Source organism: Coregonus lavaretus (genome assembly GCF_964263955.1).
Source record: "Coregonus lavaretus genome assembly, chromosome: 21".
Lineage (NCBI taxonomy): Eukaryota > Metazoa > Chordata > Actinopteri > Salmoniformes > Salmonidae > Coregonus > Coregonus lavaretus.
The window spans coordinates 27,076,422-27,095,101 of NC_140008.1; the positions used below are offsets into that span (position 1 = coordinate 27,076,422).

Genomic DNA, 18,680 nt, shown 5'->3' on the forward strand with positions numbered 1-18,680 from the left:
CAGAGTTTTGTCATCAACACGGAGGGCCCTCCGAGCTAGTTGGTAGGGGCGAAGGGGTGGTTTTGGATTCACAGAGAGAGATTCGGAGAGAGGGAGGGAGAGAGAGCTTTGTGGAGGACAGTATTTAGATGCCAGCCTTCTTGACTGATGTACCAATTGAGTTTTATGTCCCGTGACCCCATTTCTCAGACTCCTCCAGGGCGTGGGTGTGTGCGGGTGTGTGTTCTAGTCTTGTGAGCTAGCTCAATGTGTTGACCTCCCACCCTTTGCCGTTCTTAACTTCTCTCACCACTCTAACCTTTGACCCCACATCTCTCACACTCCCCTACTCTTTCCCTCTCTCCCCCACTTCCTCCCCCGTCCTCTCTCCCCTCTCTCCCCTTCGACTCCCTGGGCTCTGGGCTCTGTTTCAGAGAGCTAACATGCTATCTTTCATCCCTCTCTGGAAATAAACAAGGGATCATAAAACTATGCAACTCATGAGAATGAGAGTTAGGAGAGAGAGAGAGTTCCGTCTGGTGGGCAGTGGCTGTGTGTGCCTGTTATTGTGTGAAAGACAGAGGGATTGAGAGAGTGTTTCTTTCACTTTTGTATATCCATTTCACTTGCTTTGGCAATGTAAACATATGTTTCCCATGACAATAAAGCCCCTTGAATTGAACTTAATTGAAATTGAGAGTATATGAGTGAGAGAGAGGGATAAAAGGGTAAAGCCATGCGACGGCGCACAATTGGCCCAGCGTCGTCCAGGGTAGGGGAGGGAATGGCCGGCAGGGATGTAGCTCAGTTGGTAGAGCATGGCGTTTGCAACGCCAGGGTTGTGGGTTCGATTCCCACGGGGGGCCAGTATGAAAAAAATATATTAAAAAAATAATGAATGCACTCACTAACTGTAAGTCGCTCTGGATAAGAGCGTCTGCTAAATGACTAAAATGTCAATGTAAAGCAGGTGTGGTTTTCTGGTGTGTGACTCATGATATTAAACTAGAGATTTAAACCTCAGTGGCTGAGTGGAAAATCACCTGGTGAACACACACATATACACTCATGCACATGCACATACATGCACACACACACTCACAAGTAATCCAGCTATTGATTGACTCATACCTCCAGCCCTTCCTACTGGCGGTTGGAATCTGGACAGCATAGATCAGGTGTTCTGTAAGCGATCTGTCTTTCTCATTACGAACCGATCGTCTTCTTGCGCCATAAGGGAACACCCTGCCACCCCGGAGCTCTCCGTCTCTGGGGTTGGGTAACTCAATCCCCCAAGGCCCACCTACCCCTCCCATCCCTGGGGAAACTCCCCTGCCAAGCCCCCCTATCCCCCTGAATCAAACACCACACATAGCTACAGATAGCCCAGCCCTGTGGTTGCTGGCAGAGAGGGCTACTGGATATAGAAACATCAAGAGATTTCAAAAGGATGAGGGCAAAGGAAACTGAGAGCCACCCTCTCCTTGCTTACCCTCTTTGCACATGCACACGCACACACACCCATGCATGCATGCACACATCAGCAAGCACGTGCAAACACAAATACATACAAACACTCCTAGGGCGCTGGAATGTTTTTGTTGTTGAGACAATCCCCAAAACACACAGTATCTAACCCCTCCCATCTCTCCTGCCATTTCTTCCTCCCTTTTTCTCTTTCCTCTCCTCCCTCCCTCCCTGGCCCCCTCTCACCTCTCCTCTCTTTTCTCTCCTCGCTCCCTCCCTCCCTCCCTCCCTGGCCCCCTCTCACCTCTCCTCTCTTTCCTCTCCTCGCTCCCTCCCTCCCTTCCTCCCTGGCCCCCTTTCACCTCTCCTCTCTTTCCTCTACCTCCTTCCCTCCCTCCCAAATGGTATAAATATCCCTGAGCTGTTAGAGGGACTCAGAGACCTGAGGACCCTGACCTGAGAAACAAACAAACCAGAACAGAGAGAAGAGAGAGAGTTACAGACAGGCAGACAGCAAGACAACAGACAGACTAATCCGAGAATAAGAACAAGAATCTGCAGTAACACGTTAGGGAAATAAAGTAAGATAAAGAACAATAAGAAATAAGGAGAAAGAGGAAAATTGGGCCAGAACTAAGTGAAGTGATAGAAGGGCAATTACAACAGCAAGACAGAGAAAGAAGAGCTGAAACACAGAGTGAAATAGGAGAGACATTGACGAGACAGAGTGCGACAGACCAGAAGAACCGTGTCTAGTCTACATCCGTGTGTAGCCCACTTGTGTGGTTGTGTTTGTATCCACCATGTGGCTGCTGCTTAATGTTTGTGTGTTCTGTCTGCTGCAATGTGGTGAGGGGCAGGACCGTGCCACTCTCTGGAGGGGAAACGACCGTAGCGGGCATTGCCAGTACACCTTCACCGTGCCCAGCCCCAGCGAGACCAGCTGCCCCCCTACAGCCTCCGGAGGACCAGAGATGGAGGGGCTCAAGGCTAGACTCAGCCTGCTGGAGGTATTGGTGGCCAGGCTGACTGGAGGGAAGACAGGGGGTCCTGGGCTTGGGGCTGGGGCTGGGTCCCAGGCTGGTCTGAAAGAGGCTCTGACTCAGGCCATGGGAGAGAGGAGCCTGCTGCAGGGAGAGAAGGAGCGTCTGGAGAGAGATGTGGAGGGGCTTCAGAGGAGGGTGGAGGAGATGAAGAGAGAGACGGAGAGACTGAAGAGCAGACCCTGCTACCCGCAACCCCCTTTGGTGCCACCCAGCGTCCCACTACAGGACAGTGGTCTGCGACCTGCCGGAGGTGAGTAACAACATCTCTGTCTGTTCTCTCCTACTGGGGACAGAAAGTTCATGTGATTCCTGATTGAGACGTACACCACTTATAGACAGACTGTGTTGTAAATGGCATGTGGAAGTGTTCTCCAGTCCCGCTCGGAGACATACACTACCGGTCAAAAGTTTTAGAACACCTACTCATTCAAGGGTTTTTCTTTATTTTTACTATTTTCTACATTGTAGAATAATAGTGAAGACATCAAAACGATGAAATAACACATATTTAATCATGTAGTAACCAAAAAAGTGTTAAACAAATCAAAGTATATTTCATATTTGAGATTCTTCAAATAGCCACCCTTTGCCTTGATGACAGCTTTGCACACTCTTGGCATTCTCTCAACCAGCTTCACCTGGAATGTTCTCACATATGCTGAGCACTTGTTGGCTGCTTTTCCTTCACTCTGTGGTCCGACTCATCCCAAACCATTTCAATTTGGTTGAGGTCGGGGGATTGTGGAGGCCAGGTCATCTGATGCAGCACTCCGTCACTCTCCTTCTTGGTCAAATAGCCCTTACACAGCCTGGAGGTGTGTTGGGTCATTGTCCTGTTGAAAAACAAATGATAGTCCCACTAAGCCCAAACCAGATGGGATGGCGTATCGCTGCAGAATGCTGTGGTAGCCATGCTGGTTAAGTATGCCTTGAATTCTAAATAAACCACTGACAGTGTCACCAACAATGCACCCCCACACCATAACACCTCCTCCTCCATGCTTTATGGTGGGAAATACACATGCGGAGATCATCCGTTCACCCACACCGCGTCTCACAAAGACACGGCGGTTTGAACCAAAAATCTCCAATTTGGACTCCAGACCAAAGGACAAATTTCCACCGGTCTAATGTCCATTGCTCATGTTTCTTGGCCCAAGCAAGTCTCTTCTTCTTATTGGTGTCCTTTAGTAGTGGTTTCTTTGCAGCAATTCGACCATGATGGCCTGATTCACGCAGTCTCCTCTGAACAGTTGATGTTGAGATGTGTCTGTTACTTGAACTCTGTGAAGCATTTATTTGGGCTGCAATTTATAAGGCTGGTAACTCTAAGGAACTTATCCTCTGCAGCAGAGGTAACTCTGGGTCTTCCATTCCAGTGGTGGTCCTCATGAGAGCCAGTTTCATCATAGCGCTTGATGGTTTATGCGACTGCACTTGAAGAAACTTTCAAAGTTCTTGAAATGTTCCGTATTGACTGACCTTCATGTCTTAAAGTAATGATGGACTGTCATTTCTCTTTGCTTATTTGAGCTGTTCTTGCCATAATATGGACTTGGTCTTTTACCAAATAGGGCTATCTTCTGTATACCCCCCCCACCTTGTCACAACACAACTGATAGGCTCAAACGCATTAAGAAGGAAAGATATTCCACAAATTAACTTTTAACAAAGAACACCTGTTAATTGAAATGCATTCCAGGTGACTACCTCATGAAGCTGGTTGAGAGAATGCCAAGAGAGTGCAAAGGTGTCATCAAGGCAAAGGGTGGCTATTTGAAGAATCTCAAGTATAAAATATATTTTGATTTGTTTAACACTTTTTTGTTTACTACATGTTTCCATATGTGTTATTTAATAGTTTTGATGTCTTCACTATTATTCTACAATGTAGAAAATAGTAAAAATAAAGAAAAACCCTTGAATGAGTAGGTGTTCTAAAACTTTTGACCAGTAGTGTATGTTTGCTGTACATCAAGTGTCTTGTGGTTTTGTAGGAGAGTCAGGAGATTCTGAGTTAACTGTAAGTGCTGAGTAAAAATGTGACACACACACTCAACGATGAGGCTCTTTCCTGTAACATAGAGGATTCCACAGAACTGTTTGTGTGCATATGGGTGGGTGGGTGTGTTCGTGTGCATGTCTGTGTTTGGGCAACACAAGGAGGCCGAAGTAGTGTCAGGTTTCTCAGCTATCTGTTTGTTTTAAGGAGCGGAGGGAGGGAGAAGGTTCTAGAGAAGAGACAAGCGAGATGTTAGAGTCCCACATCCATCTTACCTTAGGGCTTTGATGACGTTTGACTCAGACCATCAAGGGTGTTTGTGTGGGGAGGGGAGGTGGAGGGGAGGGGGGATTTATGTTGTCTCGTAAAGCTGACGTTGCCCACCACCACCACCGTAAATCCTCCTTCCCCAACTCCCCATCCACTACCTCCCTATCCCATTATCCCCTATCCCCTATCCCATTATTCCAGTGCTGCCCTTCTACACTCTAAACCTAAAAAGAAGTTCATTATTTCCCTGCATGGCTCTGTGGCATCTGGTTTGATCCTCATGTTAGCATTTGCAGGCTAAAACATAGAGAGGATTGTTCCACCTCAAAAAGCACAAGAACAAGGATTTCGACACCCACCATTTTAGATTGTTAAGAAATTATCTCTGATTTGGACCAAACTTCTTCCTACAAATGAGTAAGACATGAGGAATCCCAACAAAATGGTCAAAAGCCACCCACGGAACCCCCCACCACATGCCAATTCCACCCCAACAACCAGTATACAGTATCAGTTTTCTATGTTTGAGTATGGAGCTGTGGCTTGGAGTATTGCTTCTCCATACTTAGTCATGTATTCACTTTGAAATAGGTGATTTTTTCCCCCCCTGTTTTATTTACTATAAATTAGCGTGAAAGTACCAGGTTTTCACCACTAGATACCTCTGTGCTTGCTATACCACCACACTCTTTTATCAAATTTGCTGGTCTCTTTAAATAGATCACATTCAGAGAGGAGGAAACACATGAAAAAGGGAAGTAAAACCGTGTGTGTATGTGTGTGTGCGCATGGTCGTGTGTGTTTGTGTGTGTGTGGGTGTGCGGTCGCGTGTGTGTGTGCTCACACGAGTGTGGTGAGGCTTGGTAAAGGGGTCCTTTGCGGGTGGGTTCCTGGTTTTAACAGCCAAACGCTTAACAAACACACTATAAATCCCCTCTTGTCCTCAGCAGATAGAGCTCAGGTTTACTAGACCAGTTCAAATACGGTTGGCTCTGTACTGCGTAACATCAAAACAGGCCATGTTAATACAGGCCATGCTTTAATGTCTCCCTTTATTGTTTAACTCAATGGAACTTCCTGGTTAAACAGTGGTTAGAAAGGGCTGGTAGGTCAGAATCAGGCATCTAGAAGATGAGGTTGTTTCTGATGGTCAACCATGTGAACATTGTGCCTCCACAATGACGTTGGTTTGATGCCACTCATATTGTTTCTGGAAACCTCTGTATTTAGTGTTTATTAGGTTCCCCAACTAGCTGCCAAGGCAGCAGCTACTCTTCCTGGGGTCCAAACAGGAAACAACATAACAAATAAAACACATAATGTACATAAATATACATAGCACTAAATTTACATTACAATTTAGCCATTCAGTAGACTCTCCCATCCAGAGCGATCCACAGCTAGTGTATTCTTCTTAAGATAGCCAGGCGAGACAACCACATATCACAGGTGTATCCCAACCACGTATCACATACATAATATAATTCAATGCAAAATACAATACAAAATGCATAAAAATGTCTGTGTCTCTCTTCACAGTCCCCGTCATGCAATAAGGTGTTCTTTTATCTGGTTTTTGAATCTGGTTTTATTGCTGGCTTGAGTTACCTTGGGTGGCAGAGAGTTCCATTTAGTCATGGCTCTATTTAATACTGTGTGTTTCCCAGCCTTTGTTCTTGACCTGGGGACTGTGAAGAGACCTCTGGTTGCATGTCTTGTGTGATACCGATGAGTGTCTGAACTAAGTGCCAACTGCTTGAACAGACAGTTCGGTAACTTCAACACCTTGCACAAAGACCAATAGTGATGCAGTCAATCTCTCCTCAACTTTGAGCCAGGAGAGATTGACATGCATGTCATTGACATTCGCCCTCAGTGTACATCTAAGTGCAATACATGCTGCTCTGTTTTGGACCAACTGCAATTTGCCTATGTCCTTCTTTGCCGCACCTGACCACACAACTGGACAGTAGTCCAGGTGCGACAAAACTAGGGCCTGTAAGACATGTCTGGTTGACTGAGATATCAAGACAGCACAGCAAAGCCTTATCATGTACAGACCTCTTCCCATTTTCGTAACCATTGAGTCTATAGGTTTTGACCATGAAATGCTTGCTATCTAGGGTGACACCCAGCAGTTTAGTCTCTTCAACTTGCTCAATAACCACATTATTCAATAATAGATCAATATGAGGTTTAGGGTTGAGTGAGTGACTCATCCAAAAAATGATACTTTTCGTTTTTATATATTTAGCACCAGCCTATTGCTAGTTACCCATTCTAAAACTGATTGGAGTTCTATGTTAAGGGTGTCAGTTATTTATTTTACTGTTGTATCCGACGTGTATACTGTTGAGTCGTCAGCGTGCATGGACACACAGGCTTTATTCAAGGTCAGGTCATTAGTAAACACAGAAAACAATAATGGTCCAAGCCGGCTACCCTGCGGTATACCACATTGAACATTCAACTTCCATTAAAGAAAACCCTCTGTGTTCTATTGGATAGGTAACTGTCCATCCATGATAAGGCAGAGGATGTTAATCCATACACCTATGTTTTTTCAGTAATATGTTATGATCAATGATGTCAAAGGCTGCACTGAAGTCTAACAAAACAGCTCCCACAATCTCCTTATTATCAATTTCTTTCATCCAATCATCAGTCATTTGTGTCAGTGCCGAGCATGTTGTGTGCCCTTCCCTATAAGCATGCTGAAAGTCTGTTGTTAATTTGTTTTCTGTAAAATAACATTGTATTTGGACTAACACATTTTTTTCCAAAAGTTTGCTAAGCACCGGTAACAGGCTGATTGGTCTGCTGTTTGAACTATTAAAGGGTGCTTTGCTATTTTTGGGCAGCGGAATGACATTTGCCTCCCTTCAGGCCTGAGGGTACACTCCGTCTTCTAGGCCTAGATTGAAGATGTGGCAAATAGGAGTCGCAATGTATTCCGCTACCAACCTCAGTAATTTACCATCCAGGTTGTCGGTTCCAGGTGGTTTTTATAGATAGTAGTTAATTTTTCACCTCTTCCACACTAACTTTGCAGAATTCAAAGCTACAGTGTGTGTCTTTCATTATTTGGTCTGTTATGAATGAATATGAAGGCTCAGCATTTGTTGTTTGCATGTCATGCCTAAATTTGCTAATCTTGTCAACAAAAAAGTTATTAAAGTGGTTGGCAATATCAAAGGGTTTTGTTATGAATGAGCCATCAACCTCAATGAACGATGGAGCTGAGTTAGCTTTTCTGCCTAGAATTTCATTTAAGGTACTCCAGAGCTTTTTACTATCATTCTTTATATCATTTATCTTTGTTCCATAGTATAGTTTCTTCTTTTTGTTTAGTTTAGTTACGTTTAGTTACTGACTCATTCCCACCTAGATATATTATGTTACGTAAGTTTTCTAATGGCTTATGAAAAGGCACTGTTGTTGTAGAATAAATGCTATCAACAGCAGCCAAGCCAAGAGACCCATGGTGAGTATGACTGCATCCAAGAACAACAGCTCTGCTACACAGCAACATGAAGGTGGACTGTGCTGAGAGATTGAGACTGAGTGAGACCTTCAGCCAAATATGAGCCTTTTATCTCCTCTCAGCTCTAATAACTCTAATAGCACAGGGTTAGAAGGCTTGATTGGGCCATGCTCAGGGAGCATGGGTATGAGTGTTCATATGTTTTGGTGTTTCAGTCTGGAAGGACTTGCTGGGGTCTTGATGTTCTGCCGGATTTGCCCTTATATCCATCTCACTCACTCACACACTCACACTCACACTCACACTCACACTCACACTCACACTCACACACACACACACACACACACACACACACACACACACACACACACACACACACACACACACACACACACACACACACACACACACACACACACACACAGAGAGAGAGAAAAACTGCTTCTATTTCAAGGCCATTCACTTGCACATTAGAGTCTGCTGCCTACATACATAGATTAGAAATCACTGGCCACTTTATTAAATGGAACACTAGTCACTTTAATAATGTTTACATATCTTGCATTACTCATCTCATATGTATATACTGTATTCTATACTATTCTACTGTCTACTGTATCTATGCCACTCTGACATTGCTCGTCCATATATTTATATATTCTTAATTCCATTGCTTTACTTAGATTTGTGTGTATTGGGTATATGTTGTAAGATATTACTTGTTAGATATACTAGAAACAGAAGCATTTCGCTACACCCGCAATAACATCTGCTAAACACGTGTATGTGACCAATACGATTTGATTTGATTTGACACACATAAACAATTTGCACTTGTTTATCTGAGATAATTAATGACCTTGCCCCCTGGGAACACTTTTGTAATTCAGGGAAGCGAGACTCTTCCCCTCACCCTCCCTCACCCCTCCTCACCCCACCACCCTCCTCTCCCCATACCCTTCCACCCAGAAAGCATCCATTGACCCAGGTCATACAAAACATGAACAGAAGCAAACGAAAATGACCATTCTTATTGTGCACGTTCAGGCAGTACTTCCTCCATTTCAAAACTCCTTTCTTCCATTTTATGCCTGTTAAACTTGACTCTGGTATCCCACCCTTCACACCCCACACCTCTCCTCCTCCTTCTCCCCCAGCTTTACCCCAAACTCACCCCTTCTCCCCACATGAAAAAATACTACTATAGAATACTAAAATACTTACTATAGAATTCTATAGTAAACTGTAGTATACTGTAGAATACTGTACTACACACTGTAGTATCCCTCGGTCATGTGTAGTACTTACTATAGAATGTTGTAGTATACTGTAGAACAGGGTTTCCCAAACTCGGGTGCACGTTTTGGTTTTTGCCCTAGCACTACACAGCTGATTCAAATAATCAAAGCTTGATGATGAGTTGGTTAAAACCCAAAACGGGAAACCCTGCTGTAGAATACTATAGTAAATACTAAAGTATTATCCACAAAAAAACACTACAGTCCGCAAAAACACGCCACTTTTTAAAGTATAGTAAATACTACTTCATTAAATGTGCATGTACTCTTCCATGCCCCTCCCACATTTCGCAATTTGTGCCACCCATAAGTGAGAAACCTACATGACAAGTATAGACCATACATGGTGTTCCCTACAGGTTATAGAAAACAGCAGAAGCTCTGAACTATCCGTTCAGACCCCAGTCTTACCTACCTACAGGTTTTGGAAAATGTGCAGTAGTTTTGTATTTCTCCTGTAGGTTTCCTGAAGGAGAAAGCCTCCACTTCTGTGTCAAAGATAATCAAACAAAAACACTATAGTAAATACTACAATAATGTCCGCAAAGACACTACAGTAAATATTACATTATACTACAGTCTGCAAAAACAGTACAGTAACTACTACAGTATACTACAATCCGCAAAAACACTACATTCATTATTATAGTATAATCTACAGTTTTCTTTTAATATGGTATTTATACTTAACTGTAAATACTACAGTATACTACAGTGAAAACTACAGTAAAGTCTGCAAAAACGAATACTATAGAATATATACCATAGTATACTATAGTATTTTTTCATGTGGGTCTTCATCAAAAGAGGAAATCAACATTAGTTTCCAGATGCTAAGATTAACATGTTCTGCGTCATTATGGCTCATTAGGAGCCTGTAAACTCTTCACACACACGCATTGCATAATTATGAGGCTGTAAACACGTTAACACGTTAGCATCCTTCACTGTTATAGACCGAGTCACTGCTGCTGTTTATCAACACTCTCAACTGTAATGGTTCTCTGGGGGGCTGAAGGGAGGGGGTAGGGTATGGAGCAGAGGGGAGGGGGAGTGAGGGGTGAGGCTTGGGGGAATTGTTGAGGTTGTTCCAGTTGAACTAAACTGGTATGAGGAATGGCTAACTGTGGTAGCAAGGCAGGTCGGGGGCTTCAAGACTAAAGGTCGCGTGTGTGTGTGTGTGTGTGTTCAACAGTCCGGCAGACTCCACAGCAGCTGGGAATCCACTCTGGAGTGTTTGTTTCCTCCTCTTACATTCCCTGCTGTCAGTAGTGCTGCCAGAGACCCCCTCACACACACAGATACCCCATGGCTTGCTGGTGTAGGCTGCTCTTGGCTCGATGGTCACTGCATGGTCAGGAATGGTGCTGTCAGTCAGTGTGTCCATTGTACTGTGATGTTAAAAAGTGTGCGTGATACTAAATCCATTATGTGTTTGCAGGTGCTGGTGTTCTCTCTCACCTGGTATCCAGACCTGGAAGACAAGGGGACACTGGCAGTTTGAGAGGTAAGCTTGTAATATGTAATGTAATATGCCATTTAGCAGACGCTTTTAACCAAAGCGACTTACAGTCATGCGTGCATACATTTTTACGTATGGGTGGTCCCGGGGATCGAACCCACTACCCTGGCATTACAAGCGCCATGCTCTACCAGCTGAGCTACAGAGGACCACAGCTTCTGTGGTACCACTGAGTATGTGTTTGCATGTGTGTGTACAAATCTTATTTCAAAAGAATGAATAAAGTGAACCAATAATTCAGAATAAAAACTTTATTCACAAAGATCCCAGTTTTACAACAAAATGAGTATAATAAAAAAATAGGCCATAAAATAGATTTAAAATAAAAGTAGACCAGTTAGGCCATGAAGTCATTTCAACATCTAGTTTTGGTTGAGTTGTCAACAAATGTGAATTCAACGTGAAATCAACAAAAAATGTCACCATGTTATTAGATTTAGGTTAAAAGTTGGGTGAAAAAAATACGAAATTCCCTTACGTTGATGACTTTTTGCAAATCCAATCACTTTTCCTCATTGATTCAACGTCACCACGTATAGTTATTTTGTTGAAATGACGTGGAAACAACGTTGATTCAACCAGTTTTTGTCCAGTGGGCAGTATCCAGTCCAGTGTCATGGACGGATGTGCAAGGAAGTGTTCAGTCTGCTCATGAGGGTTGTTGTGTTGCAGTCATCACACCTGCAGCTGGAATGTGTAGGCATTGCGTCACAGGTAATCCATTAGGGGTAGATTGTGGTAGTCCTCCACAAGCCGCTTTACCTTCTCCAAGCTACTGCAGACTCTCTGGTGGTGGTAGGTTGCCAGCGAGGTACTGCTCCAGTTGAGGTTCAGTCAGAGCCTGTTGCTGTCGCAGGGCATCGATGAACTCCAAAACCGTGGGGTGTGTGGCACCAGCAAATGGCCCGAAGGCCCGACGCCAGTCCGTCACTTCCTTATTGACCTCCACAAAGTCTTGCTGCTTGACAGCATCGTAGTAGTTCCACATTTCGGAAATAAACAAATGCCGGTGCTCTTTTGGTGAAGATTGCTCAAAATGATCTCCAGTGCCCAATGTATGTCCCTCAAAGTGGCTCACAATTTTGCGCAGCTCCCGGTCCTCAGAGGATGTGGGGAATATCAGCTCCTCCAGATCTTCATAGCATCTCTCTACATCAGAGGGTGGGATGAACGCGAGTGCAGGGAGCATCTTGAGGTGGAGAGGGAAATTGGTGTCGCTGCGGTACCTTGATGCCAGCTGGCTTGGCACAAATTCGTATTCAATATACTGTCAACATTTCTGGCTCAGATGGAAGAAGGAACACTGAATGTGGACCTCTAGAAACACTGACTTCAAGGCATTCACAGCTACTGGCTTGAAGTCAGTCAAGATGGAGTCTGGTTTCATCTCAGGCCTCGGCCTCCTCAGTGCCTCCAACCAGTGTGGGGGAGTAGTGAACTACTTGTAATTCAACTAGTAATTGAACTACATTGTGCAGTGGCTGGGTGGTAGTTGACCTAATTTTAAATCTTGGTGGTGCTTTCAGTAGCTCATTTCTTTGCAAAAATTAAATTAAATATGTGTGAAGTAGGCAAGAATTTCCTTTATCTTTCTGCATCAGACCTGCCTAATTCTCACTTGAAACTTAGTTTCAGATTAATTGCATGTTCAACTCGACATTGCTGTCATTTTGAAAATGAACCCTTAATACAACATCAGTAGTATACTAATTGTTGATGCTTACCCCAGACAAAAATATAGGCTACTGGAATCACAGTCGACTGTCACAACCCCGAAAATGGTGTACAACTGCCGTAACAAAGGTGGGGCCGCATTGAACGATCCATCTACACTGACCTACAAAGGCAAAGTGCAGTAAATACGAATTTGGTCAAAAATCGTTGATTTAATATTATAATAAGGTATATTATCTGATTAATGTGGTATTTCGTTTTCTGACACAAGAACAAGCCAGTCGATTAGAATATATAATGAATCACCAGAAATTGCTGTTTGTCTAGATATTTTGCATTTTTTTACGTACAGTAGTTACTGCACTTTGCCTTTGTAGGGCAGTACACACCAGGACACAGACTGGCACAGGAAATCCAGGTTTCGTGTCGTTGTGAAGATGAGAAACCTGTCTTGTCCTGGTCCTCTGTCATGCTGGAGGAATAGCTCTCCACCCACCGTACCATGGTAGCTCTCAGGGATGAGCAGGTTGTAGAGGGTCGGTACAGGGGCACCTGGTTGTTCAGTAGGTCCTCCTGTTCTAAAGGGCTTACTCAGGCAACAAAATAATAATCACAACCACCGAATGGACATTCACACGTCTGGGTCTCCAGTCCCTCCTTCATCACCAGCCAATCTTCCACAATCTCCAATCCATCCATGGCATGGTTGTGTTGTCCCGCTATCTTTGTGACGCGCCCAGCAGTGAGGATGATGCAACCTTTAGACTTGTACAGATCATAACCAGTCAGTGCTCTTCCAGAACTGCTTATTTGCGGTAAAGCCATCCTCTCTGTAAATGTAGCCATTATGCACCAGGACAATGTTCCATGGCTTGTTGGGGCCAGCATCAGCAATATCGTAGTTCCATTGTAGCTCCTTCTTGGTGACCTCCTCAAAAATAAATGAATGTTGAGGGAGGGCACAGTGCTCTATTTCGACAGAATCCTGGGATTATTAGCATACCAACAATCTGCAAATTAAACTGATGGATTAGGCCCCCCCAAATTGTTGGCAGTTTCTGCAGTTCCTGTGTCCTGGCACAATCAAAGAGGGTCATTATTGGAGAATCGTTTAGCAGCAGATATTTTTTCATTCAACTGTTTAGTGCCCGATCAGATGCGCCCGAGCCCATTCAGTTGGCATTATGTGCCCATACCGGTGGATATATAGCTTGGTCACATAATGAAAACAGAATTAGCATGTGCAAACTATTAGGTACAGCTCATTTGCATGTACTGATCATCTGCACACACACAGTTACAGTTGCATAGTTCCTTTAATCATGACTGTATTGTTTTTTTACAATCACTTGCAATGAGTATACTTTTTTCATGAGCAACGACCAAACTAGGCTGGTTGTTTGAGATGTAAGTCAAGTTAGTCTTCTAATGAAAATCACAAAATGTAGGCATACGCCTATCTTTCTAATCATAGTCTTGATAATCATGAGAAAAACACATTCAGAATGTGTAGCCTAATACAAAGACATAAAAAAAAACACATCCACTCACAATCTCTACATTGTGTTGGGGCGATGTGTGTTAGTGCTGGACTGGAACTAAAGCCTGCACAGTTCCCACTCTGAAGCTCTCTCTAGGTCCAGGGTTGGAGAGCACTGCAATTGACGATTGATTAATTGATGGAGGCAGAACTCGACACCTCAAAGCCCGTGTCTCAATCAGAGCTTCTCAACATTGTATCACTGGTTGTTTTCTGACTTCTCTCTTTCTCTCTCTCCCTCAATCAATCTTTCTCTTTCTTTCTCTCTTTCTCTCTCTCTCTCTCTCTCTCTCTCGCTCTCGCTCTCGCTCTCGCTCTCGCTCTCGCTCTCGCTCTGGCTCTGGCTCTGTCACTCTCTCTCCTCCCCCTTCTAGACCCAGCATGGCAGTACGGTGGTAATGCAGGGTTCCAGGAGTTGAAGGCTGAGGTGACTGAGGTTCCTGCTCCTAGTACTGAGGACCAAGAGGACAGCACAGGTGAGACACACACCTGGACATATCAAATAGTTAATTAACCTGATGCGGTCCCAACAGTCCCAATACTATTACACAGTAACCCCCTCTCCACCCCTGCACAGCTAATCATGCAAACACAACACTTCCCCTGCTGACAGCCCCAAAACAAATACTGCTATTAATACACAGGCAAGTCAGGCAAGAATAACACTGAATACCAGATCAATGCCAGGGCAAATACCAACACCAGAACATGAGGGACTGCATGTGTTTGTATATGTTTAGTGCCTGACAGGGAGAGATCCACTGAAGCTCTACTGAAGATACTGAGTGGCATAACATTACCTCCATCATACATGTTTACCTCTGCACATTTCCGTTGCAGTTTCTGTCACACCTAGAAAAACCCTGAAACATTGACAAAAGAAACATGCTGAGATTGTTTGTGCTGGAGTTATTCATATCATTGAGGACTGTGCCTGTATATAATTATATAACCCCCCCACCCTTACACACACCCCTCTGTCGTGAATATCCTAAAGGTATTTTAGGAAGAGGTAAATATACAGCAGCCTGATCATTTTCCCAGTGAGAGGCTTGAAGTGGTGGAGGATTCCTTCCTGTATCTGATGACTCTCAGCTCAGATGCTCTTCTACTAACTCGGTACCACACACACTCTCATAGGGCTTGTTAATTAGCAGAGATGTCAAACCGTTGTAGACCTGCTATCTGTCTCCATTATGAGAAATGATCATCTCTCAGATCTTTCAGCAGCCATGACCTCTTCCCTCCATACCCCTATCCAAAAACATGATTTACTACAGATCTCTACACACACCTCTCTCCTCTGTCTATCTCTCTTCCAGGGTGCATCTCAATAGTATAAAATAGCATCTTCACCCCTGACATCTAACAACCCTGTCCCTATAACTACCCACACCCTCTCTATCCATCTCTCTTTTCATCTCTCTAACTGCCCTCTCTCTCTCTCTCCCCCCCCCCCCCCCCCCCCTCCTCTCTCCCAGGCTGTGGGGAGTTGATATCAATAGGTGAGCCAGTGTCCCATCGTAAGGCTGACAGTATAGCTGGTAAGTATGGGGTGTGGATGCAGGACCCGGAGGCTGTGGTGCCCTACGGAGGGAAGATGGTGTGGCGCATCAATACAGTGGGGTCAGAGGTCAGACAGCTGTTTGGTTACGAGGACATGGACCAGCTCTCTAAAGGCTTCCCCTCAAAGGTGGGTGACTGGACTGACTGGTATGGGATAGACCTATAGGCTAACCTTAACCATAGATCTAGGATCAGATTGCCTTACCCCTAACCAACCCACCTTAACCATTAAAGGATGATAACATATTGTTGTATAATGTAAAGTGTGACCATTGACCAGACTGAATTATTATTATTTATTACAAGGTGTTGCTGTTGCCAGAGCCAGTGGAGAGTACAGGAGCGACTCTGTACCGCGGCTCTCTGTACTACCAGCGCCGCCGCAGCCGCACCCTGCTGAGGTACGACCTGGCGTCTGAGAGCATCGCCGCCCGCCGAGACCTTCCCCACGCCGGCTTCCACGGCCAGTTCCCCTACTCCTGGGGCGGCTACACCGACGTGGATCTGGGGGTGGACGAACAGGGCCTGTGGGCCATCTACAGCACCAACAAGGCTAAAGGAGCCATTGTGGTGTCCCAGCTGGACCCACACAGCCTGGAGGTGAAGAGGAGCTGGGAGACCAGGATCAGGAAGAACAGCGTGGCTAACGCCTTCGTCATCTGTGGCCGTCTCTACACAGTTGCCAGCTACACGGCTCCTAACACCACCATCAACTTTATGTTCGACACAGCTACTGGCCAGGGGAAGCAGGTGGCGCTACCCTTCAGGAATAAGTACCGCTACAACAGCATGGTGGACTACAACCCTGCCCAAAGGAAGCTGCACGCCTGGGACAACTTCCACATTGTCTCCTACGACGTCAGGCTGGGCCACCAGTAGAGGAACTCACCACAAAAAAATGACTTTCTCTTGTCTGTCCTACAAGGACTGACAGCTTTAGAGCAGTTAGTGTGGTAGTCAGTGGTTAGAATGCTATTATTCACCACCTTCATCAATGCGTAGGTCTAGTAGTTACCAAAACTGGCCACAGCAGTGATTGAGATGAAGCTTTTTCAAGCAAATTGTGTTATGAATGAAACCCCCTGCAGGTATCTTGTTTCAGTGGGAAGGCTTTTGCTGTGGCACGGTCCACAAACATGTTTATAGAGGAATTATTTTTCTACTGTTTGGTCGTCAGAGTTCTGCTTTTATTGTGTTTTGATGTGGTGTTGAAAGGGAGGTGGGGGGCAAAGGATAAATAATAAAGTCTACTTCTTGCATACTGTATCATTGGTCATCATACAAACTGTAGTGTGTATAAAACTCATTCTGACCTGTGCATTGTACACCATTATTACATTATGTACAAATTCATACAAAGGTCTAATAAAGGTTATCTATTCTAAATAACAATGACTTGTTCGTTTTTGTGTAAAATCAATGACTTCTAGTAGGCACGCATGACATTAAGTCGCTTTGGATAAAAGTGTCTGCTAAATGGCATATATATATATATATATATATATATATATATATATATATATATATATATATATATATATATATATATATATATACAGTCAAAAGTTTGGACACACCTACTCATTCAAGGGTTTTTCTTTATTTTTACATTGTAGAATAATAGTGAAGACATCACAACTATGAAATAACACATATAGAATCATGTAGTAACCAAAAAAGTGTTAAACAAATCAAAATATATTTGATATTTGATATTCTTCAAATAGCCACCCTTTGTCTTGATGACAGCTTTGCACACTCTTGACATTCTCTCAACCAGCTTCACCTGGAATGCTTTTTCAACAGTCTTGAAGGAGTTCCCACATATGCTGAGCACTTGTTGGTTGCTTTTCCTTCACTCTGCGGTCTGACTCATCCCAAACCATCTCAATTGAGTTGAGGTCAGGGGACTGTGGAGGCCAGGTCATCTGATGCAGCACTCCATCACTCTCCTTCTTGGTAAAATAACCCTTAGACAGCCTGGAGGTGTGTTGGGTCATTGTCCTGTTGAAAAACAAATGATAGTCCCACTAAGCCCAAACCAGATGGGATGGCGTATAGGTGCAGAATGCTGTGGTAGCCATGCTGGTTAAGTGTGCCTTGAATTCTAAATAAATCACAGACAGTGTCACCAGCAAAGCACCCCCACACCATAACACCTCCTCTTCCATGCTTTACGGTGGGAACTACACATGCAGAGATAATCCGTTCACCCACACCGCGTCTCACAAAGACAGCGGTTTGAACCAAAAATCTCATATTTGGACTCCAGACCAAAGGACAGATTTCCACCAGTCTAATGTCCATTGCTCGTGTTTCTTGGCCCAGTCAAGTCTCTTCTTATTGGTGTCCTTTAGTAGTGGTTTCTTTGCAGCAATTCGACCATGATGGCCTGATTCACGCAGTCTCCTCTGAACAGTTGATGTTGAGATGTGTCTGTTACTTGAACTCTGTGAAGCATTTATTTTGGCTGCAATTTATGAGGCTGGTAACTCTAATGAACTTATCCTCTGCAGCAGAAGTAACTCTGGGTCTTCCTTTTCTGTGGCGGTCCTCATGAGTGCCAGTTTCATCATAGCGCTTGATGGTTTTTGCGACTGCACTTGAAGAAACGTTCAAAGTTATTGACATTTTCCGTATTGACTGACATTCATGTCTTCAAGTAATGATGGACTGTCGTTTCTCTTTGCTTATTTGAGCTGTTCTTGCCATGATATGGACTTGGTCTTTTACCAAATAGGGCTATCTTCTGTATACCCCCCCTACCTTGTCACAAAACAACTGATTGGCTCAAACGCATTAAGAAGGAAATAAATTCCACAAATTCACTTT

General features: G+C 44.1%; 1 protein-coding gene across 1 annotated transcript; it reads left to right on the forward strand.

Annotated features, from left to right (window-relative positions):
* Positions 1–1,882: 1,882 nt before the first annotated feature.
* On the forward strand, positions 1,883–17,231 carry LOC311148519 (myocilin-like). The gene is made up of 5 exons (XM_084185500.1): positions 1,883–2,742; positions 10,988–11,053; positions 14,657–14,758; positions 15,764–15,975; positions 16,155–17,231. The coding sequence occupies exons 1-5, from the start codon at positions 2,250–2,252 to the stop codon at positions 16,725–16,727; spliced, it is 1,446 nt and encodes a 481-aa protein (XP_084041626.1). The 5' UTR covers positions 1,883–2,249; the 3' UTR covers positions 16,728–17,231.
* The last annotated feature ends 1,449 nt before the right edge of the window (positions 17,232–18,680 follow it).